We start from the raw sequence: 24,771 nt of genomic DNA on the forward strand, positions 1-24,771 counted from the left end.
ACACACTTCTACACACACTTAACATCCAGACACACTCCACATCCACACACACTTCTACACACACTTCTACACACACTCCACATACACACACACACTTCTACACACACTCCACATCCACACACACTTCTACACACACTTAACATCTACATACACTCCACATCCACACACACTTTTACACACACTCCACATACACACACTTCTACACACACTCCACAGACTACGGTGGCCGAGAAGTGCAAACCAAATTAACAAATCCGAAAACACATTAACAAATCCGAAAACAAATTAACAAATCCGAAAACACATTAACAAATCCGAAAACAAATTAACAAATCCTAAAACACATTAACAAATCCGAAAACATATTAACAAATCCAAAAACACATTAACAAACCCGAAAAAAATTAACAAATCCGAAAACAAATTAACAAATCCTAAAACACATTAACAAATCCGAAAACATATTAACAAATCCAAAAACACATTAACAAACCCGAAAACACATTAACAAATCCGAAAACAAATAAACAAATCCGAAAATCCGGTATAGTTTGTGAATGGAAACTTACTGATCATTGGACAAGACACCTTTCATTCACCTGTATATCTTGAATGACAGGTGCTTTGTCCGATGATCGGTAAGTTTCCATTTACAAACTATACCTACCTCTTCTGGGTGGTCTGAATCGGTGCACGAAACACATTAACAAATCCGAAAACACATTAACAAATCAGAAAACACAACGACAATTCAGACAACCTGGAAGAGGTTGGTATAGTTTGTGATTGGAACATGTACCGATTGGACAAGACACCTGTCACTCAAGGTATACATGAAGTTCAACAGTCTGTCGCAGGGAAAAGTTGGAATGGATGGATGGAATAGATTACTGTGGATTAATTCTGTTATTTTCTTATATTTAAACTTTACCCATTACACATAAGATTCCATACCTGTATATCTTCAGTGACAGGTATCTTGTCCAATGATCGGTAAGTTTCCATTCAAAAACGATACACTACCGTTTCCGGGTTGTCTGACTTGTTAATGTGTTTTCAGATTTGTTAATGTGTTTTTGGATTTGTTAATTTGTTTTTGGATTTGTTAATGTGTTTTCAGATTTGTTAATTTGTTTTCGGATTTGTTCATTTGTTTTCGGATTTGTTAATGTGTTTTCGGATTTGTTAATTTGTTTTCAGATTTGTTAATTTGTTTTCGGATTTGTTAATGTGTTTTCGTATTTCTTCATTTGTTTTCGGATTTGTTAATGTGTTTTCGGATTTCTTAATTTGTTTTCGGATTTGTTAATTTGTTTTGCACTTCTCGGCCACCGTAACAGACACTTCTGCACACACTTAACATCCACACACATTTCTACACACTCAACATCCACACACACATTTCTACACACACTCCACACACATTTCTACACACACTCAACATCCACACACATTTCTACACACACTCCACATCTACACACACTTCTACACACACTCCACATCCACACACACTTCTACACACACTCCACATCCACACACACTCAACATCCACACACAATTTTACACACACTCAACATCCACACACACATTTCTACACACTCCACATCTACACACACTTCTACACACACTCCACATCTACACATACTTCCACACACACTCCACTTCTACACACACTTAACATCTACATACACTCCACATTCACACACACTTCTACACACACTCCACATACACACACTCCACATCCACACACACTCAACATCCACACACACATTTCTACACACACTCAACGTCCACACACATTTCTACACACTCAACATCCACACACACATTTCTACACACACTCCACATCTACACACACTTCTACACACACTCCACATCCACACACACTTCTACACACACTCCACATCCACACACACTCAACATCCACAAACAATTTTACACACACTCAACATCCACACACACATTTCTACACACTCCACATCTACACACACTTCTACACACATTCCACATCTACACATACTTCCACACACACTCCACTTCTACACACACTTAACATCTACCTACACTCCACATTCACACACACTTCTACACACACTCCACATACACACACTCCACATCCACCCACACTCCACATCCACACACACTCAACATCCACACACACATTTCTACACACACTCAACATCCACACACACATTTCTACACACACTCCACATCTACACACACATCTACACACACTCCACATCCACACACATTTCTACGTACACGAGAAATACATAGCACATTGTACAAGTGAGCATGAGACAGGAGGAGATGCCCTTATACACAGGTCACACACACACACACAATCACTCAAAAATCTAGCACTTGGGTAACACTGGAAGACTGGAGAATTGCCTTTAGCTACAGACTTATAAGGTCATTTATTTTGCTCTCTTTCTGTCACTTTTGGCTTTTTCGATGCAGAAAAGCATTTTTTACCGGAATAATGTGAACCAGTAAGAAAACCATTTCCCAGCCTTGAATAATGACTCAAGGTAGATCTAGTGTGCACAGGACTAGTTTACATCCTCCTTTATCAACGTGTTCATAATATTTATACTATCAGAATGAACAGTATTTAATTCATGTGGCCATTTGGGGATAAATGTCTCACTTATCTGTCGTTAATGTACAGCACTGAATTTACTAACACAGCTGCTTACATTCATGGCATTATATAGAAACTCTTATATGAGCAAATTACATTTATTTTACTTATAAATCTGGGTATCTGAGGGTTAAGGACCTTGCTGAAGGGCCCGAAGTCACAGCTTTGGTGGTCCTGGGATTTGTACTCACAACCATCCAAAGAGTATTGAGAGATTTAGCTAACATGAATGTGTTAATCACTAAACCATCACTTCTCTGCTCTGATATCATCCATAACAGACCTCTCTGTACTTAACATTACTGTCCACTTCATCTGACCACACAATAAAACAGCTCAGCATCAGTCCTGAAGGAATTACATAAAGTTCAGGGCTATATTTTATTCCTCCACCTGTTTCTTCCCAAATGCCTTTTTTAAACTTTTGACCAGATTATAACCTCAATTTACTTTCTTTCTTTCACCCTCTTCCTTCCATTCTTTCTTTCTTTCTTTCTTTCTTTCTTTCTTTCTTTCTTTCTTTCTTTCTTTCTTTCTTTCTTTCTTTCACTTTACTTCCTTCCTTCCTTCCTTTCTTTCATCCTTTCTTTCTTCCTTCCTTACTTTTTACTTCCTTTACTTCCATTTTTTCTTTCTTTCTTTCTTTCTTTCTTTCTTTCTTTCTTTCTTTCTTTCTTTCTTCCTTCCTCCCTTATTTCTTCTGCCCTTCTTTCTTCCTCACTTTTTTCTTCCTCACTTCTTTCTTTCTTTTTTCTCTCTTTCTCCAACCTTTCTTTCTTTCTTTCTTTCTTTCTTTCTTTCTTTCTTTCTTTCTTTCTTTTTCTTTCTTTCTTTCTTTCATCCTTTTTCTTTCTTTCTTTCTTTCTTTCTTTCTTTCTTTCTTTCTTCCTCCCTTATTTCTTCCACCTTTCTTTCTTTTTTCTTTCTTTCTTCCTCACTTTTTTCTTCCTCACGTCTTTCTTTTTCTTTCTTTCTCCCACCTTTCTTTCTTTCTTTCTTTCTTTCTTTCTTTCTTACTTTCTTTCTTACTTTCTTTCTTTCTCCCTTCCTCACGTCTTTCTTTTTCTTTCTTTCTCCCACCTTTCTTTCTTTCTTTCTTTCTTTCTTTCTTTCTTTCTTTCTTTCTTTCTTTCTTTCTTACTTTCTTTCTTTCTCCCTTCCTCCATTCTTTCTTTCTTTCTTTCTTTCTTTCTTTCTTTCTTTCTTTCTTTCTTTCTCCCTTCCTCCTTTCTTTCTTTATTTCTTTCATTCTTTTTCTTTCTTTCTTTCTTTCTTTCTTTCTTTCTTTCTTTCTTTCTTTCACCCTTCCTCCTTTCTTTATTTCTTTCTTCCTTCCTTCCTTCCTTCCTTCCTTTCTTCCTTCTTTCCTTCCTTCCTTATTTCTTTTTGTTTTCTCTGGAACGAGGATGTCTCTGGTTCACAATTTTCTGCTTCAGAGCTGTATATTCAGTCAAAGGCTTTCCTTGACCATGTTACTGGTCAGTTCTTATTGGTTTTTTGACTAATGAAAAGCTCTAAATCATTTTTGAGATCTTCACAAGGACGACATATTTCAGAATTATTATGTGTTTCTACAGAATTTTGGATTGCCAGCATCCCATCTGTTATGTTACCTCCAGGTCAGGCATTGCATTCTGTCTGTTTTCCCAAATTAGACTCCTCTACATCCCGAGCCACCACCACTACCTTCTTCTTCTTCTTCTTCTTCTTCTTCTTCTTCTTCCTTGTCTTTCTCTTATCAGAAGTAAGAGCTCATGTCTAAGGTATACAGTCAGTTCTGCTCTTAGTGGTTAAAGGCTCTGGGAATGAGAGATCTGTGGTGGCTGTACAGAGCAGCAGTAGGACTGTGATGATGATAGAACAATCACAATGTTGCCTGATTTGGTCTCTTCCATCTTTAAAGCACTACAGAAAGTCCATTCTTTCACTGCGTGGTTGTCTGAGATGTATCTGATGTTAATGATAAAAGACAGATGTGACAGATGTTAAGATTCCCCATGCGCATGTTCTTCTGTCCAGCAGTGTATTGTTCATGGCTTAGTGACTTTATTTGTAAAAAAACAGTACTTGTTGTGCACAAAGACTGGAGTCACTTCCAGTTTCAGCAGTTTGACATGTTAGTATTAGAGGAATGTTTGCACAGATGTTAATCTAGTGAAGATCCAGATATCAGTCAGAGTCTGAAGAACACACTGTCCTGCTCTGTCACTGATAGATGGTAGAGTCCTGGACTGAATGCTAGCTTTTATATCCAGTTCTCTACAATCTCTGGTTCCTAACCCACTGTACAACTTTTTATCTGACCTCTCTTCTTTAATTCCTTCCTTTCCTTCCTTCCTTTCCTTCCTTTCTTTCTTTCTTTCTTTCTTTCTTTCTTTCTTTCTTTCTTTCTTTCTTTCTTTCTTTCTTTCTTTCTTTCTTTCTTCCTTCCTTTCCTTTCCTTTCCTTCCTTTGCTTCCTTCTTTCCTTTTCTTTCTTTCTTTCTTTCTTTCTTTCTTTCTTTCTTTCTTTCTTTCATCCTTTCTTTCCTCCTTCTTTCCTTTCCTTCCTTCCTTTCCTTTCCTTTCCTTTCTTTGCTTCCTTCTTTCCTTTTCCTTCTTTCCTCCTTCCTTCCTTCCTTCCTTCATTTCCTTCCTTTGCTTCCTTCTTTCCTTTTCTTTCTTTCTTTCTTTCTTTCTTTCTTTCTTTCTTTCTCCTTCCTTCCTTCCTTCCTTCCTTCCTTCCTTCCTTCCTTTCTTTCTTTCTTTCTTTCTTTCTCCTTTCTTCCTTCCTTCCTTCCTTCCTTCCTTCCTTTCTTTCTTTCTTTCTTTCTTTCTTTCCTCCTTCTTCCTTTCTTTCCTTCCTTCCTTCTTCCTTTCCTTCCCTCCTTCCTTCCTTCTTTCTTTTTCCCCCTTTTCAGGACACAAAAGGGATTGTTGTTTCTCTCACTAGATGCAGTAGTGAGGATTCAGTGGCAGCTCAGCAGCATGTACTGTAGGATATGATCTTCTTCTAGTCCTCTACCGTATGTCTGAGGTTGTTCTCTTACTCCGTCTTACTTCATTAAAATGAAAATAAGTTGCTGTTATTCTGTATAATGTAGTGATAGTAATAGTGTGGTAATGTGGACATTCTATAAAACTATGAATTACTTGTTTTACTTTATACCTTGATTTGTTTTGGTGCGTTATGATTGGCTCTGTAAGTCTCACAGACTCTGAGACTCGGTGCTGCGTAATTACAGGAGGATGTTTAGTGCTCTGCTAGAATGTGAGGAGCGCACCGTACTGACGACAGAAATTCAATGGTCAATGTCAATATTCTACAGTCGTGTGTTTCCTTATAAATGTCACGAGAACTCAGTCACGCTGAACGTGTCAGTAAACACGTAAGTCATGTGGTCGTTCATCAATAAAATTGATTATAAAACGCCTTTGTGTTTTAGTTGCTGATTTCGGAGAAAGGCTTTGAACAATAGATGAGTCAGTGTTGGTAAATCTTCTCATTAAGAACAAATTAGAACTGTTGGCTGTTATACAATGAGTGGTTTATTTTAATATTTTGTGTGAAAATTGCTGTTTTATTACTTAAATTCTAGGGTTCTTTCCCTTATTTTTCTTTTATAGATTTATTTTATTTTATTTTTATTTAGTTTTTTAGCTAAAAACCTCTCTACTGTATGTTGTTAATTCATGCCAACCCACATTTATTTACATATCACCAGTGATACCACATACACACATAAACACACACATATACACACACACACACACACACACTCAGTCACACACATTAAAATACATATTAAAGCTAATAATCCAGAAAATATAGAAAATACTTTTCCTACACCGAGGTTGATCAATCGATCTATCGATCTATCATTCTGTCTGTCTATCTATCTATCTATCTATCTATCTATCTATCTATCTATCTATCTATCTAACAGTATTAGTATAATGTTCAATTGCCATGATACTATTTATTTTTTTCAGTCTGGTTTTTTGTGCCTTAGTCTTTATTATGTCACACTCCACAGTGCTGGTTAATATGAGGCTCATATGAAAGTATGAGTAAGAATTTGTAATTTTTTTACAAAAAAAAAAGTATTTCCAGTGACTTCAGACTCACTTTATATTAGATTTGTGACTGACAAAAAAATAATTACTTTGTTTATACCGATTAAAAATGTCTGATAAGTCAATTAACACCAGTGAGCTGGTAAAAAGGGTTCAAAATGTTCTATTTTCCTAATCAGATCCTGATTGTGGCCTCATTTCAGCCCCAGTATTGTTGTATTTGGTGGGGACAGTGGTGTCTCAAGCGGTTAGGGGTCTGAATTGTTGATCAGAGGATCACTGCCAAGCTGCCACTGTTGGGCCCTTGAGAAAGGCCCTTAACCCTTTCTGCTCCAGGGGTGCTGTACCATGGCTGACCCTGTGCTCTGACCCCAACCTCTAAAGCTGGGATATGCAAAGAAAGAATTTCACTGTGCTGTCATGTCAATGTGACAAAATAAAGCATTCTATTCTATTTTATTTTTTGTGAGGGACCATCTTTTTTGGGATTTTATTTTTTGTGAAAAACACCATGGACATTTTTAAAGCAGAAAGCTGCGTGAAACTGTTCAATATCCACAATCTCTACAAAGGTCGTGGAAATCTCAGTAAAAGCTGATGAATCACCGGAACAACAAGCATCTTAGTGAGTAACTCAACAACACGACAATCTCTATTTTTCTAATTGAATTCAGCTCCAGTTCGTCTGCCAAGCAGCTCAATGATTATTCGAAGTGGGGGGGGGGCGACGACCCCCAAACCGGGAGCCGTCGATACAGACTGCAGCAGGAAGTGCGAGCCTGCCGTTTGTCACATTGACTTCAGTTTACGTGAAGTCTCATATTATTGGCTGTTTATTCATTTACTCGCTTCCCTGCAGATCGCTTTAGAAACGTGACGTGTTCCAAGTTCTTTAACACAACACGAGTTAAAACTGAGAAGGTCTGTAGAAATATTTATTTGTTTGTTGGTTGGTTGGTTTGTTTGTTTATTAGTGAAAGCTGACGTTCCACATCAGCAGTTTAATTAAATTATCGGAAATGCTTTCACCACATCTGTCCGAAGAGGCCGAAGATAACCGTCGTATTTCGTTTATGGCTTGTGGCTCTCAGGTCGTGTGCTGGTTACGTGAACGTTAAGCTGAATTGCAGAAATCTACAAACACATCTACAGTCAGGATTCGAGTATTCGGTGTCAGGCGGTGATCAATACTGAATTTCTTTACAGATTTTTTTTCCCAGAAAGTAGAAGAGTTGGGATTTTCTGCACATTTACTCTCTCTCTCTCTCTCTCTTTTTTTTTTTCAACAAGCGTGACTTGGCTGAGTCAGTCTAAATCATGCATGACGGTGTGTGTAGAAGAAGGGCAAAGTACATGGACCTGATCACTTCTCTCTGTCTGTCTCTCTCTCTGTCTGTCTCTCTCGTTCTCTCTCTCTCTCTCTCTCTCTCTCTCTCTCTCTCTCTCTCTCTCTCGCTGTCATTCTCTCTTTCTCTTTATAACAAATTCCCTCTTTATATCTTTGTCTCTCTCTCTCTCTCTCACACACACACACACACACACACACACACTGTTCTCTTTGTCTATTTCTCTTTGTCAAAAGTTCAAAGACAGCATTATGCATGACAGTTCAAATCGAGAAACCCTTCAGAAGGCGATACATGTCAGATTGAAGAGCAAACATCACCTTATTACTTTCTTTCTTTTTGATGTGAGATTTAATTTCATTAAATTTATAGAGTCTATCTCTGTTTTCTTGTCACATCTTTTTCACATTTTTAGATTGACTTGCTACTCTCACACACACACACACACACACACACACACTCCTGTAGAGCAGAAGAACTTCCTTTTCTCCTCTCATCTCATCTGCCTACTCATCTATATCAGGACACGAGTCCCTTCATAGGGCTGCACCAGCTGTCACTGTCGACTGTGCCGCGTCCTTTTTTTCCTGCCATCCATCATGCCAACCCTCCCATTTCCACACCAATCCTCCGTCTATTGTCAGACAGTGAGACAGGTAGACTCATCCGTCCTTCTTCCATCTCCCTCTCTCTCTCTCCATCTTCCTGTCCCTTCTCAGATGGGCGGGTTTGTTAGTCGTGCAACTACTTTTAAGCACAATTTACACCAAGCTAAGTGCTGAGTGCAACTCTTCACTATGATGGCTCATTTTTTTCCTCATAAAAAAAAAAAAAAAGGAAGCATTTTATCTGCTGTTCCATTCCGCATACTGCTAATTCCAGAGAAAAAACGTATCCCAGCCAAAGTTAATGCCACCGCAGTATTACACCGGACGGGAACGTGTCATCTATACGGTGTGATTTTTATTTGTGAAGTGAAGTGATAAACACCTTTTCCCAGACAGGTTTTTATGTTTCTGCAGCCATGACACATAAAAAAAACTCTGACACTGACACAATACCTACATCTGTCAATTAAAAGCCTTTTTTTAACTTCCTGGAAAGAGACATGGTGTTAAACTGATATAAAGAAAATATGCAGCAATGTGGCTTGCCATGATTAGAACCGACTGAATCTATTGATCTATCGCTCTCTCTCTCTCTCTCTCTCTCTCTCTCTCTCTCTATATATATATATATATATATATATATATAAAAACATTGCTTTGATTTGTGAATATTATTTTTATTTATTTATTTACTTATTTAAAAAAAAATTTTTTTTGTTTGTTTGTTTTTATTCAAATATACCTACTTTCTCGAGAACATTTCAACCTGCAGTGCTTTTTCACTCTCATGAGACATCGACTATCGGTGAGAAATCATTCGTAAAACCATTCAATCAGTCACTAGCTGCAGGAAAGTAGAGGATTCCTGCCATACAGCAGAAATAAGGTCTCAGCTGGACAACCGGCATTTTTTACACAACAACACTGAGGAAGATGAGGAAGAAAGTGGGCCGCTGGTTGTATTACTTATGTCTATTTCACCAGAAAAAAAATATTCCCTATACGGGAAATGTCGCAGAAGCATTTGCATGATATTCGGTTATTTTGTTTGAACCCGGATAAGAGCAAAGCGTAACGCCAGAACACCAACATCCCCCCAAAAAATAAAAAATGCTAGCATAAACAATTTAGCAGCATGCACGAATCCCCTCTTTATATCTGTGACATTTCTGTCAGCCCATCGGCGATATAAAGCAAGCTTTGCATTCGGCACATGCCGTCAAAAAAAAGTGCCTTTTAGCGTCTCGGCTGGAATCGAAATGGGGTTCACCACAGGTAACTCCGGAATGAACTGGAGTGTCAGAGCAATAGGCTCGCTCCAGCACACTCCTAATATCAGAGCAAAGAAGGACAATGGAGGAGCAACATCTGATTAGAGCGGCTCAGCCTGAACATTACGTTTCTATGGGAACAGGATATTATGTGCCGGCCCTGACAAAACAGGAAGTTTATGTCTGCCGGCTTGCTGCATTTGCTATGTGCCCTTTGCCCTTGCTAGCTGCGGAATGAATTTATTTATTTATTTATTCAAAAATTGGGTTCATTAACAGGATGGAGACATTACTGTAGATATACTAAGAAAAGTATATCTTATAGTATATTTTATATACATACATACATATATATATATATATATATATATATATATATATATATATATATATATATATATATATAAAATATTTATATATATATATATTTATATGTGTGTGTGTGTTGTCATCAGGATATATTTAATAAAATAGCATTTTTTTTTCTTGTTTGACTCTGAAATTATGACTTTAACCAGACAAAAGAAAAAAATGAGCTGAAAAGAAATGTTTCTAGTGGTGTCAGAAACACAGTTGTCCCTAATTACTCTCTTAGCTAGCTAGCTTAGTCATCTAATTCATTTAACACATATAATTTAGGTTGCTTAAGCTTATTACTACCGTGGTATTAATTTTTGTTTATTAGCCTTTATTTTGCTACTGATAGCATCTGTTACTTGTTAGTATCAGTTAAAAAAACATTCAAACATTCTATTATGCTACATGACATGCTAGATGGTCATTATTTACTTCTGCCCACATCTGTTACCTGATAATAATACATGCTAATATGTTTCATATTATTCTAGCTAGCTAGATTTTGCTACAGCTACTGTTAAATATTAGTTACTTGCTAATATCAGTAAACAAAAAAGTAAGCTAGTTAGCTAATTAGCTACCCGGCATGGTGATTTACCTTATTACTGTATTTGTAGCCAAGGCATTTTTTGTTCCTTTTCTGACGATTATTTTTGTTTCATACAGTTATGTTTCATGCAATGTTAGCTGGTTATATTTCTGGTTTCTGCTATTATCAGTTACTTGCTGATATCAGCAAAAAAAAAAAAAAAAACAGACCTGCTACTTTGCTAGCTGCCTATCATTTACTGCTGCTAGTATCTGGTATTTGGTAATATCAGGTAGAATTAACTACTAATATCTTTTATACTATGCTAGCTGTCTATATTTTTGCTACTGCTGACATCTATTACTACCCAGCATAGTGTTACTACCCTATAATTTGTAGGTAAACTACTTTTTAAACATTTATTTTTGTTTCATTCTCTGCTAGGTGGCTACATTGTTACATGGCAATAGCTGTTACTAATATTGGTAAAAGAAATAAGGGGTTTGGGTTTTGGGTTATCAGATCAGACATTTGAGGTGTATTTGACCCCGCTTACACCTGTAACCCATGCCATCTGATCGCCCAGGATGTACACTGATGCCAGTTGTGATTGGGACCAGTGTCTTCTCAGGGTTTTCTCAGCCATCTTTGTACACAGCATTGTTTTGACACAGCAAAGGAACTGAGGAACTCCTGGTCTGATGGAGGTTGGGATGGGTTTTTCTTAGCACAAACCAGATTTAGCACATTGTACAACGGCAGCTGGACAGAGTGGACAGCTTCCCCCTCAGGCTGTTTGACTTTTTAGAGCAAATGTTGGCTTGTTTCCATGCCAGCAGTGGACTGATGTCATCATCCAGTTACACACTGGAGAAGAGTGTCTCTCTCAAGCAGCTTAGCTCATCTCAGGTGTGCTCGATCACACTAAGTGTGCACCAAGAAAGGAGAAAGGAAGCAGCCGCAGCAAATAAGGGGAAACTTTGGCAAATGATAATTTCCAGCGTAGCGATACGGCCAAAACGCTCACAATGTAGTGTAGTGACTAGCTGAAAAAAGAACTACACATAGTGTACTGTTACAGTTATTAAACAATTCTTATGTCCCTGATGTGCGACCAACTGTGTGCCATTACTCAACCGGACACCTCTTAGTGTTTAATTACTATTTCCCTCAGTGTGCTTAAAAGTGTTGGTGAGCTATTGCAACATGTATACTCGCTGACATTTCTCTCCCTTATGATGGGCTGATGCAAGCTGGTGATTATCTAGCTCCCAGCATGCCTGTGTGCAATGCAAAAGCCAGAACAGTGAAAAAAAAATTACAGCGGCCTAATTTCAGCCTGATCTGTCTCAAAATAAAAAGTGATTTCTTTCAATTTTACGAGAGGAAACTCATAAGCAAAGACGGGAAAGACTGAAAATTCCATCCTTGTCAAAGGTTTTGCTATTTGTAACTTTTGTTTGTGAAAAGTTTTGGTTTGTGCTTATATTAGCTTAACTTTATGTAAGGTTGCGGTCATGAAATGGCCAAGTTAGCTAAGAGTACTCAGAAATAATATTAAGGTTATCTATAATTCATCAAGTGCACAATTATACTGTAATTTGAACTGAAAGAAAGAAAGAATTTTTTTATTTTATCTCTTTTTTTATTTATATGTTTAGTAGTCAAATGTTTAAATTTAAATTTACACATAAGTAATCAATTTAAAAATTTTTTAAAAAATAACCAAATTATAAGAAGATATTATTTAAGATATTATTTATTTATTTTTTAAGAAGATATTTATTTATTAAAAATAATAGTTGATTAAAAAAATAATAATAATTTATAAAAGTGTAAAAACTATTGTAAGGTTAACAACAAACAGTCAGTGTGTTGTGGCAGAAGTTAAATGGAGCTAATATTCTTGTAGTTTTCCATATCCTGCATTTACTAGACCATTTTAATGAGATTTTTTTTTTCCTCATGCAGGTCAGTCTGCCCAATGACTCCAGCTGTGTGGAGGAGATTTTGCGGGTAAGTGAATAATTGCACCTGCTTTCCACACCTCTCTCACCATTAGCCACAGTGACACTTAAGCGTCTGTAGGAAAGTTATTTCATGGATTTGCAGCACAAATTTTCTTCTCTTCTGCTTGGTAGTTATTAAATGAAAAAAAAATTAGATGCTAATTTCGTTTCCTCATTAGCAATGTCATTGAACAGAACGTGCAGCTGCTCGCACTCTTCTATTTCTCACGCAGATCAGTTTATCTCGTCCTCTGAATAGGTATTGAGTTACTATGTTTGCTGCATCTTAGTTTATGTCTTTTTCCGTGAAGCGGTGTTTCCCAGGCAACCTGGAGTGTGTCTGTCAGTCAGAGTGCACGCAGCGTTTGCCGTGACTCACTTATGACTCACGATCACATTGCACTGCACGAGCAAAGCCATGAGACTCGGACACTTTTTTTAATAGGAGAGGTCTCTGAATGGTCTCAGAATTAGCCCTTGATGTGAGAAAGTGCTCATTTCATCTCATGTAATCAAGGCTATGATGCTATTAAGCCTGGGAAAAGTCAAAGTAAGTATCAGTTATTAGAGATGTGGAGCACAAGCAAGGCTTTTCTTCATACTCACATGGAGATAAGTGGTTGATAAATATCAATCACACGGCTGATTTACATGTGATCACAACTACAAAACCGCATAACAGGCAGAGCTGAAAATGACAAAACGACTAAATGGCGAAAGCTTGACACCAGTAGTGGTGCAGCTCAGCCATTGCAGCCTGAAAGTGATGAACTCTTCCACCTTTTTACAGGGTGCCAATACTTTTGTAACTGATTCTTATGGTTACGATTGAGAATTAATTCTTTAAATCCTCAGATTAGTTATTTCTAGGAGTTCATGTCAAGTGACAAACTTTTTATGATCATTTTAATTGTTTATATAATAATAAATTTCATTTAATCTATTAAGGTTTTATTAAATTTGTGCATCTGATTAAAATAAAGAAGTGATTTAGCAACAGCTTAAACTGGATAGACAATTGTAGTAACTCGCATCCCTTATGGGATTTGAAGCCGATCACAAACACGGGAGCTCTTGTAGGATTTTAACATTTCTGTGAGCTGGATTCTGGAGTAAAACCTTTTTTAGCTTAAAAACAATTTACAAATAAATCCCTTTGTAGATAGATTGATAAATAAGGTCCAGTGTTTTTAAGGTTCTTCAGTAAACACTTGTGCATTTCTTTTTCGGATGCTGGTGCATATACAAAAAGTTGGAATTACAGCTGAATTTGTGTTAGAGAAAGATAAAAGAAAAGAAAAAAAAGAAAAATAGTTGATTTTCACAAAAGACAATATGGACTTTGAAGATCAGATGAATGTGGTCTAACAATTGTTCCTAATTAAACTTAGGATTCTAGATGATGGTAATAATAATAATAATAATAATAATAATAATAATAATAATAATAATAACAACAACAACAATAATAATAATAATAATAATAACAATAATATTTATTGTTATTATTATTATTATTTATAACAACAATAATTATTATTATTATTATTGTTATTATCATTGTTATTATTAGTAGTATTATTATTTTTGTTGTTGTTGTTATTAATAGTAATTATTATTATTGTTGTTATTATTATAATTATTATTAGTAGTAGTATTGTTATTATCATAATAAGAATAATAATAATCATAGTAACTTTAGCTGGACCGAGTTTTGAAGTGTCAAATCTTCACCCCTTCAACACAATAGACTCCAAACATATCCAAAGGCTCTGCTTTGCACTGGTTAGCCTTAGCTTTAAAAATGGAGCAGATGAAAGAGGCTTGACCTGCTTTCTTCACCCCTATCTGACATTTTCTTTCACTCTTCTGTTCGGTAGCGCTCCAGCCCTCAGGGCCTAGTTTATCACGGCTAGAAAATGTTTATAGATTGATATCACCTCTACACAGAGAAAGGAACAAGATTGTATCTTACCCAGAGAAACATGAGTAAACAGAAGAAAAAACAAAGGCACTGAGATTATTCAGTACAAACCGAGGGTTTCGATAAAAAACCCGCAACCTTTCTGAACTGAGAGCGACTCAGAATGTGCACAATGCTTTAGCATTGTTAATGTGAAAAGTTGATCCTAGAGGTTGTAATGTTTAATTGCACAGGAACAGTGTAGCTAAAAGCAGCGTTTTGTGACTCCTCATAATGGATATCGTGAACGCTCGATGCACGCTGTCTTTTTGTTTACACACACACACACACACACACAGGAGGAGCAGGACAAATAGACCTGGAAATACCAGGGTTGGAAGCAGCACTAGGACAAATAGTCAGCAGGAATAGTCATAGCGCTGGTAGGTGCACTTGTATCATAGTAAAACTGTAGTAGTAGTAGAAGTAGAAGTAACAGTAGTAGAAGTAGCAGTAACAGTAGGTGTAGTAGTAGTAACTGTAGTAGTAGTAGTAAAAGTACTGTAACAGTAGTAGAAGTAGCAGTAACAGTAGGTGTAGTAGTAGTAACTGTAGTAGTAGTAAAAGTAACAGTAGTAGAAGTAGCAGTAACAGTAGGTGTAGTAGTAGTAACTATAGTAGTAGTAAAAGTAACAGTAGTAGAAGTAGCAGTAACAATAGTAGAAGTAGCAGTAACAGTAGGTGTAGTAGTAGTAACTATAGTAGTAGTAGCAGTAACTGTAGTAGTAGTAGCAGTAACAGTAGGTGTAGTAGTAGTAACTGTAGTAGTAGTAAAAGTAACAGTAGTAGTAGTAGCAGTAAAAGTAGTAGATGTAGCAGTAACAGTAGGTGTAGTAGTAGTAACTGTAGTAGTAGTAGCAGTAACTGTAGTAGTAGTAGCAGTAACAGTAGGTGTTGTAGTAGTAGTAGTAAAAGTAACAGTAGTAGAAGTAGCAGTAACAGTAGGTGTAGTAGTAGTAACTGTAGTAGTAGTAAAAGTAACAGTAGTAGAAGTAGCAGTAACAGTAGGTGTAGTAGTAGTAACTGTAGTAGTAGTAGTAAAAGTAACAGTAGTAGTAGTAGCAGTAACAGAAGTAGAAGTAACTGTAGTAGCAGTAATTGTAGTAGTAGTAAAAGTAACAGTAGTAGTACTAGTAATTGTAGTAGTAATAGTAGCAGTAACTAGTAGAAGTAGCAGTAACTGTAGTATCAGTAATTGAAGTAGAAGTAGAAGTAACTGTAGTAGTAGTAGTAGTAGCAGTAACTGTAGTAGTAGTAATTGCAGTACAAGTAAAAGTAACTGTAGTAGTAGTTTTAAGAACCTAGTTGCAGAAAGACTAGGTTCAAGGTGAAGTAGAAAGTGTTTGTTTTTTATTCAAAATGTTATTGTAAATTGATCAGATGTGTTGCGTTAGCTGTAGAATTGTGATAATCACACTTTATAAGCATGATAAAGGAGGACCAGGACAAATAGACCTGGAAGTACCAGGGTTGGAAGCAGCACTAGGACAAATAGTCAGCAGGAATAGTCATAGCGCTGGTAGTAGCACTTGTATCATAGTAAAACTGTAGTAGTAGTAGAAGTAGAAGTAACTGTAGTAGAAGTAGCAGTAACAGTAGGTGTAGTAGTAGTAACTGTAGTTGTAGTAGTAAAAGTAACAGTAGTAGAAGTAGCAGTAACAGTAGGTGTAGTAGTAGTAACTGTAGTAGTAGTAGTAAAAGTACTGTAACAGTAGTAGAAGTAGCAGTAACAGTAGGTGTAGTAGTAGTAACTGTAGTAGTAGTAAAAGTAACAGTAGTAGAAGTAGCCGTAACAGTAGGTGTAGTAGTAGTAACTATAGTAGTAGTAAAAGTAACAGTAGTAGAAGTAGCAGTAAAAGTAGTAGAAGTAGCAGTAACAGTAGGTGTAGTAGTAGTAACTGTAGTAGTAGCAGTAACTGTAGTAGTAGTAGCAGTAACAGTAGGTGTAGTAGTAGTAACTGTAGTAGTAGTAGTAAAAGTAACAGTAGTAGAAGTAGCAGTAACAATAGGTGTAGTAGTAGTAACTGTAGTAGTAGTAGTAAAAGTAACAGTAGTAGTACTAGTAATTACAGTAGTAGTAGTAGTAGTAGTAGCAGTAACTGTAGTAGTAGTAATTGCAGTAGAAGTAAAAGTAACTGTAGTAGTAGTTTTAAGAACCTAGTTGCAGAAAGACTAGGTTCAAGGTGAAGTAGAAAGTGTTTGTTTTTTATTCAAAATGTTATTGTAAATTGATCAGATGTGTTGCGTTAGCTGTAGAATTGTGATAATCACACTTTATAAGCATGATTCTAAGTTTGATGGTTATAAATTATCCTGATAATCCTGAGCGGTTAAAGGACTCGCACCATTGAGCAGAGGACTATGTGTTAAATTCCCCGAGCTGGACACAGTGAGCATGCAGCACTGAGGGATTTCACTGTCGTCTTCACTTACTTTGGCTTTGGAGCAAAACCTTTAACCTTCAGCTGCTCCAGAGGATGTCAAGAGTCTGACCCTGAGTGTGACTGTGTACTTCGAAGTGTGTGAGATGGGGAAGGAGACATGACCTCAAGGAGAATCTGATTCACTGTATAAATAATGAGGTGTCTGGTACGATGCTGATTTCTGTGTGTGTGTGTGTGTGTGTGTGTGTGTGTGTGTTAGCTTGCTTCTGTGCTGACCAACAGAATAGCTGCAGATTCATCATATCGGGCAGTAAGGTTTCAGCGCCGGTAGCATTATCCGCAGCTTTTATGAAAGGTAATGCTTCATCGCTTGCATTAACGCCGAGGTGGCAGTATGAAAGACCCGGCACCTCATTTATCTCAGCCTGTCGTTGTGACTCCAACTGATCAGGCCAGAGGGGAAGAGGACAAAACAACGTTTAGGAAGAATCACAGAGTGTGTGAAGCAACTGCATCATAAACGCGCAGCAATACCTGGGTTCTTGACTCGGCTCTCGTGAAACAATATTAGGAATGTGATCCGGCTAAAAAGATCAGGAGCATCGGAGTTTGATTAAAATTTGGAGTTTGCCAAATACTGAGTTTTCACTCAGGAGATGCTAATTTAGCATTTATGGAAGGAGTCCCCAGTGTCAGTGCTTTGTACCAGGAAGTTTCCTGACAATATTTCAAGACAAAGTCTTTGCGATTTGCATTTTTTTTGTTTGTTTGTTTGTTTGTTTGTTTGTTTTATTAACTTTAAAATGTTAATTGCACGGCACAAGCACACACACACAAAAAAAAAAAACACACATTCAGACACTACAGAAAATTTAGCAATGATAATCAGCCTACAAGACATGTCTTTGGTCTGGAGTAAGAAACCAGAGAAGCAGGAGGAAACTCCCAAAGCATGGGGCAATAGACAAACTCCACACACACAGGGCGGAGGCAGGAATCGAACCCCCAGCTTCCCCAACTAAGCCGCCTTGCCACTTTTCTTTAATATCACACAGAGCTTTGTTCCTTTTAAGTATTTTAAGTATTTTTCAAGCTAGGCTTTTAAAACCAAGCTGTAGTAGAATACTGTACCAGTCATAGAATCAAAAAAAGTCTTTCTACAAGAAATTTCTGAGCTGCTCATGGATTCATGCAGTCTGACTCACCTCATCGTCATGCATGCTGATAGATAAACCGTGCATCACAAATGTGTGTGTGTTTGGGGGGAGAGAGATACAGTACATGCATCTTCAGGGCATTCGGGACAGAGTACAAATACACACTCAAATGAAACACTTCACACACTGTATAAAAGGACTTATCATACCTCTTTTTTAACATAGAACTCATATAACATAACTTTAATTCAATTTAATGAATTAAGCTAATTAAGATCTTGTGTTATACCGTTTACCGTATAAAAAACCTTTTGTTTATCGCTACATGACTGGAGGTCTGTTATATAAAATGAGTAATAATGATAATGCTCATTTATTAATTAATGCTATTAGTTATAGTGTTCATTCATTCATTCATCTTCTACCGCTTATCCGAACTACCTCGGGTCACGGGGAGCCTCAGGCATCATTGGGCATCAAGTGCCAACCCATCACAGGGCACACACACACTCATTCACTCGCGCAATCACACACTAGGGACAATTTTCCAGAGATGCCAATCAACCTACCATGCATGTCTTTGGACCGGGGAAGGAAACCGGAGTACCCGGAGGAAACCCCCGAGGCACGGGGAGAACATGCAAACTCCACACACACAAGGTGGAGGCGGGAATCGAACCCCGACCCTGGAGGTGTGAGGCGAACGTGCTAACCACTAAGCCACCGTGCCCCCTAGTTATAGTGTTCATGTGCAATAAAAATTATGGAGCATGGAATTAACTAATTTTACAATTTATAAGTATTAATTCTACATGTTAGAAGTTTAGGATCGAGGTCTGGATTTTGTGTGTTGTCTCGGTGTTCATCTGTTGACATGGACACTGGCTGTGACCGAAACAAACTCCAGGTTGTTCTGTTATACGAAATGATATGAAAAGACTGCAGCGTTGGTCTGGTTTCAGACTCACTTGATTCTAACCCATCTTCCATGGTCACAAACACACATAGAGAACACAACCATATCGACTCAATTGTTTGCTTTTTTACTGCTTTTTATGAACAGTAAATGTAAGGCTTCTAAATCCCACAGCGTTTTGTCGTCACTCTTTACTTCCCGAACCTGAAATGCGGATCCGAGTACGAGTTGCATTTACATTAACGGGAATCACGGCACAGTTCCAGAGAAGCCGAAGTGTCCTGACAAAAAACATCACCACATCAGTGATCATGTATTTATTTATTTTTTTATAGAACAACGCTTTTATTTTGTAATTTCAGATTATGTGGAGCATGTTCATCTACATGTTCTGATTCATTAAATCAGAAACATCACTTATGCTATGCTAAAAAAATAAATAAGAATTTCAACAATATCATGATACCTATTCTGAGTGCACATTTTAAGAATGAAGATATTTATTGAACCCTAATATGTCATTAATGGGGTCCTTGATATAGGGTCCTAAAAATAACAAAACTTAATAAATAAATGTATTAAAAAATAAATAACTTCAATAAACTTCAATATTTGTCACACACATTGATTTGTGGAATTTGTTGCCAGATTTGTGTAAGATTACACAGTAAGAAAATGAAACAACGGCACTTTTGGTGGATCTTTTGTTAAAGATCGGTAGGTTTTGTTAAATTTCCATTGTGTATCACCACTTGAGTGGAAAGTCTTTGAGTACAAAAACAAAGATATTTGGATCCAAAGTCTTGCTGTCTGAGAGGAGTGATATTAAGCAGTGTGTGTGTGTGTGTGTGTGTGTGTGTGTGTGTGTGTGTGTGTGTGTGTTTGGATGAGTGCATTTGGCTCGAAGGGCCACACTCTTAATCTGATTCATTTACAAAAAGCTTCCAAAAAAAAAAAAAATAAATAAATAAAATGCCTGGACCCCCACTGCAGCTCATCTGAGTGAATGAATATGCGCCTGTTTTTTTTTTTTCCCCCCTCGAATACACTATTGTTAGTCCAAAATACTCCAGCGTAACCTGGGATATTCATAGGCTTATGACTTCATTAGGCAAGAATGATGCATGATCACAGAGAACAGCTTTGCTGAGAGAAGCTACGAGATGATATTTCCTGTGGCTTGTATCACCAGTGTAATAATCATGTTTAATATTAGAAGAGATTTCTAGAAGAAAAGTTCTTTCATGACAGTTTGTAAACAGAATTAAAATTAAGGACCATGTTATATGTTTTCCCTTAAATTTAATAGTAATATATTCATGTGTTAACTGTTGCATTAGCGTTATTATTATGATCTGACATGAAAGTCATTTATAAAGTACCTTCTTATGACATTAAGGAAGCAAGACAACTTACTAAACTATGACACTATTAGAAAAGTAAATAAATAATTTACACGCTTGTTTGATGTGTGTGAAATTCTATAAAAACAAACTATTAAATATAATTACGTACTTGTGGATTCACGCATGTCCTTAAAGCATTTTGGATTTGATTTGAAGATTAGTGTTGGATGGATGGATGGATGGTTGGATGGATGGATGGATGGATGGATGGATGGATGGATGGATGGATGGATGGATGGATGGATGGATGGATTGGTAAAGGGATGTATGGATGGGTTGAGTGTGTTGGTCAGATGGATGGATGGATAGATGGTTGGATGAATAAAAGGATGAGTTGGGTGGGTTTTTCGGATGGATGGATTTGGTAAATGGATGGATGGATAGGTTGGGTTTGTTGGTCAGATGGATGGTTAGAAGGATGGATGGATGGATAGATGGTTGAATAAATGGAGGAAATGGGTAGGTTGATCAGATGGATGGATGGATGGACAGATGGTTGGATGGATTGATTGATTGGGTGGGTTCGTCGGATGGATGGTTGGATGGATAAATGGATGAGTTGGGTAGGTTGGACGGATGGATTGATGGTTTGGATGGATGGATGGATGGATGGATGGATAGACTATTGCATCTTACATAACAACAGCAATGAACATAGTTGTAAAGTTTATATCTTGGTGGGAACAAAATGTCCCAGCAAGGACAGAAATATAGCCAGTTAGAGTTATACAGTATATAGTTATTTGTGGGGACATTTGGCTGGTCCCCATAATAGAAACTCTTGGTTTGTTTGTTTTTTTGTTTGTTTGTTTTTCATATAAAATGTGCAGTTTTGATTTAAAAACACAAAAACCTTTTATGTTAACAGAAGGTCCTCACAAGGATTGTGTGTGTGTGTGTGTGTGTGTGTGTGTGTGTGTGTGTGTGTGTGTGTGTGTGTGTGTGTGTGTGTGTGTGTGTGTGTGTGTGTGTGTGTGTGTGTGTGTGTGTGTGTGTGTGTGCAGGCTAGCCTGGGGGATAAGAGAGCGGAAAATATGTGCTCCAAATGCTTAAAACTGGCTCACACATTTAGTTGAACCTAAGGGCAGCTACCCACAGCTACACACACCTACACACCCACACACACACACACACACACACACACAGTGATATGCACACATGCACATTCAATCAGATAAGACTAATTCAGTCGACACACTGATGCATAAACACTCAAGCTTTTCTCCACTTTCTGTAGTATGCTGTATGACATGTTGCTCTATCAGACCATACACCTGGGCACACACACATGTGCACATAGTCTGGAATCAATCAAAAAAGGCCACATGAAAGACAATCTTCGAGAGCGAGAAACGTGCAGCATACAATTACACAGAAGCTTAAGGAGCTGATTACAAGCAATGCTTTTTCATCTCACGCATGAATATGGATGAGTTTCTATTTGCTTATGAGCAGCAGTAATTACAGGATTCTTCTGCCTTCATCTCTGTAGATATTTCATGCTGATGTTGATATTTAACACATGCAAACTGTGTGTGTGTGTGTGTGTGTGTGTGTGTGTGTGTGTGTGTGTGTGTGTGTGTGTGTGTGTGTGTAATTAAGAAAGTTAACCTGTATGAACATTGTTGCCTTACAGGAAATGACCCATTCCTGGCCTCCTCCCCTCACTGCCATACACACACCGGGCAAAGCAGAACAGACCAAGTTTCCCATTCCCAACAAGGTGACACATTTTTACACACACACACACACACACACACACACACACACACACACACACACACACACACACACACACACACACGTTTTTATGTCAAATATTAATATAATTTCTATTCCTGTATTTTATAGCATTTTATTTTATACATGCTATAGAAACCATTATCTTAGAAAAACTGCTGTAAATCATAATGCTTTATAATCCTTAAATATATAACATTTATATTAGTTTTAGTATTAATAAGTAAAAAGATGAACTGTTACACACATTAAAAAATGGTTTCTGGGTGATTTACTGCTGCATAAATGTTCAGCTATAAAACATGGATTTATTTTGAATTATACATTTACTGTTCACTGTAAGAAACAAGTTCATGTTACCGCTTACGTTATGGCATGTGTAAATATATGGAAAGAGAAATGTTCCACTACAATCAGGATTTAAATGTCTAAATGTGGAGATAGTCAAATTTCAAATGCAGTTCTTCAAAATTCAGATTAATTTTTTTTTAATTACTGACTCAGAGCACTGCTTGTTGACTGAAATGTTGTTGATCAAATGTGTGCTTGTTTCTTTTCTATAGCAATAAATAAAAGGAGTTTGTTAAAAAATTTAACTGAAATTTCAAGATCTGGATTTGAATTGATTGTGAGGTCTAAATGTGAATTTTTTTATACCTGAATAATATAAAAAAAAAATGAAAACTAGAACGTAGTTTTAGCTAGATTACTTTTAATTTAAACTAATCTATACTTAACCTATAAAAAACATTTCAGTTTACTTAATTTGCTTAATTACTTAATTATTTAGAATTTATTAAACTTTATTTTAACTAATTAAGTAATTAATTAAAATATACAATGTAATTCATTCATTCATTCATTCATTCATTCATTTTCTACCGCTTATCCGAACTACCTCGGGTCACGGGGAGCCTGTGCTTATCTCAGGCGTCATCGGGCATCAAGGCAGGATACACCCTGGACGGAGTGCCAACCCATCACAGGGCACACACACACACACACACACTCTCATTCACTCACGCAATCACACACTACGGACAATTTTCCAGAGATGCCAATCAACCTACCATGCATGTCTTTGGACCGGGGGAGGAAACCGGAGTACCCAGAGGAAACCCCCAAGGCATGGGGAGAACATGCAAACTCCACACACACAAGGTGGAGGCGGGAATCGAACCTTACCTTACCTCACCTCACCTTACCTCATCTTACCTCACCTCACCTTACCTTACCTCACCTTACTTTACCTCACCTCACCTCATCTCACCTCACCTAACTTCACCTTACCTTACCTCATCTTACCTCACCTCACCTCACCTTACCTTTCCTTACCTCACTTTACCTTACCTTACCTTACCTTACTTCACCTCACCTCACCTCACCTTACCTTACCTAATCTTACCTCACCTTACCTTACCTCACCTTACCCTACCTTACCTCACCTTACCTTACCTTACCTTAGTTTATATGGAGTGTCTGCCATCCAAATCTTATTGTAAGTTGTTATGGATAATGTTTTACTAGATGGTTAAGATATCAATGTTTAAAAGTGAAATTCATCTGATTTCATAAAATGTGTTTGAAAAAGTAAACAGTTTAATAATAATTATTATAGAAATTGTATTATAAATGTCTAATAAGAAACATTAGATTGATTCGCTTGTTGTCAAGTTATTTTGACCTTGTAAGTTAATTCTATTTTCCATGTAAATGTTCCACTATCACTGAGACAGTTTGTTTGTTAAAGCATTCATAGAACTAGGCTTTCATGAAGGGTACATTCAATACTACCCTCAAATTTGTCCAAAATAAAGTACCCCAAAGGCCAGCTGCCATCTAATTTGGCCAGCTTGTTTATCTTAGGAGCTTGTAAACGCTGCCCAGAAATGCTGCCTCTCTCTCGGTGGCTTTTCTCCAGCTGGAACAAAATGAAAGTCTTCTAGTTTTGGAGCTGTCCAGAATACACACTTGTAAAGCATTATTAAGACAGTTCACTTTTCTCACACAGGAAGCGCTCGAGAATTGTTTTGTTGAAATAAGTTTTTATTTCAGTCGAAGCCTTGACTGTTGTCATAACTACCGCCTGTCTCTCTCTGGCCTGTGATGTCATCTGGGAAGTGTCCAGAGACGGCGTCTGGCTTGGGGGCCAGAGCGACGTCACTAGAACAATCTGACAGAAATATTGGTGAAGGAGCTGTGCTGTAGCAGGGCTTTACCACTGAGAAGATGTTTTGGCTTTGCTTCTTGTTGACATCATCACTGAGTTGAATCTATCACTGTGTGGACCGTTTCTGATTGGCATAGGCCCAGTCTTAGCATTCGTAGCATTCGTATGCTGTTCATTATGGAAGAAACGTCTAGCTGCTTACCAACCAATGAC

General features: G+C 37.3%; 1 protein-coding gene across 2 annotated transcripts in view; it reads left to right on the forward strand.

Annotated features, from left to right (window-relative positions):
* aff2 (AF4/FMR2 family, member 2) overlaps nt 1-24,771 on the forward strand; it is a 229,188-nt gene that overhangs the window by 121,405 nt on the left and 83,012 nt on the right. For both annotated transcript variants that reach the window (XM_060885366.1, XM_060885365.1), the window contains exons 4-5: nt 12,785-12,829; nt 22,285-22,371. In XM_060885366.1, the coding sequence (XP_060741349.1) occupies nt 12,785-12,829; nt 22,285-22,371 (132 nt within the window). The remainder of the gene's footprint in view (nt 1-12,784; nt 12,830-22,284; nt 22,372-24,771) is intronic.

Source organism: Tachysurus vachellii, chromosome 13, assembly GCF_030014155.1.
Source record: "Tachysurus vachellii isolate PV-2020 chromosome 13, HZAU_Pvac_v1, whole genome shotgun sequence".
NCBI lineage: Eukaryota > Metazoa > Chordata > Actinopteri > Siluriformes > Bagridae > Tachysurus > Tachysurus vachellii.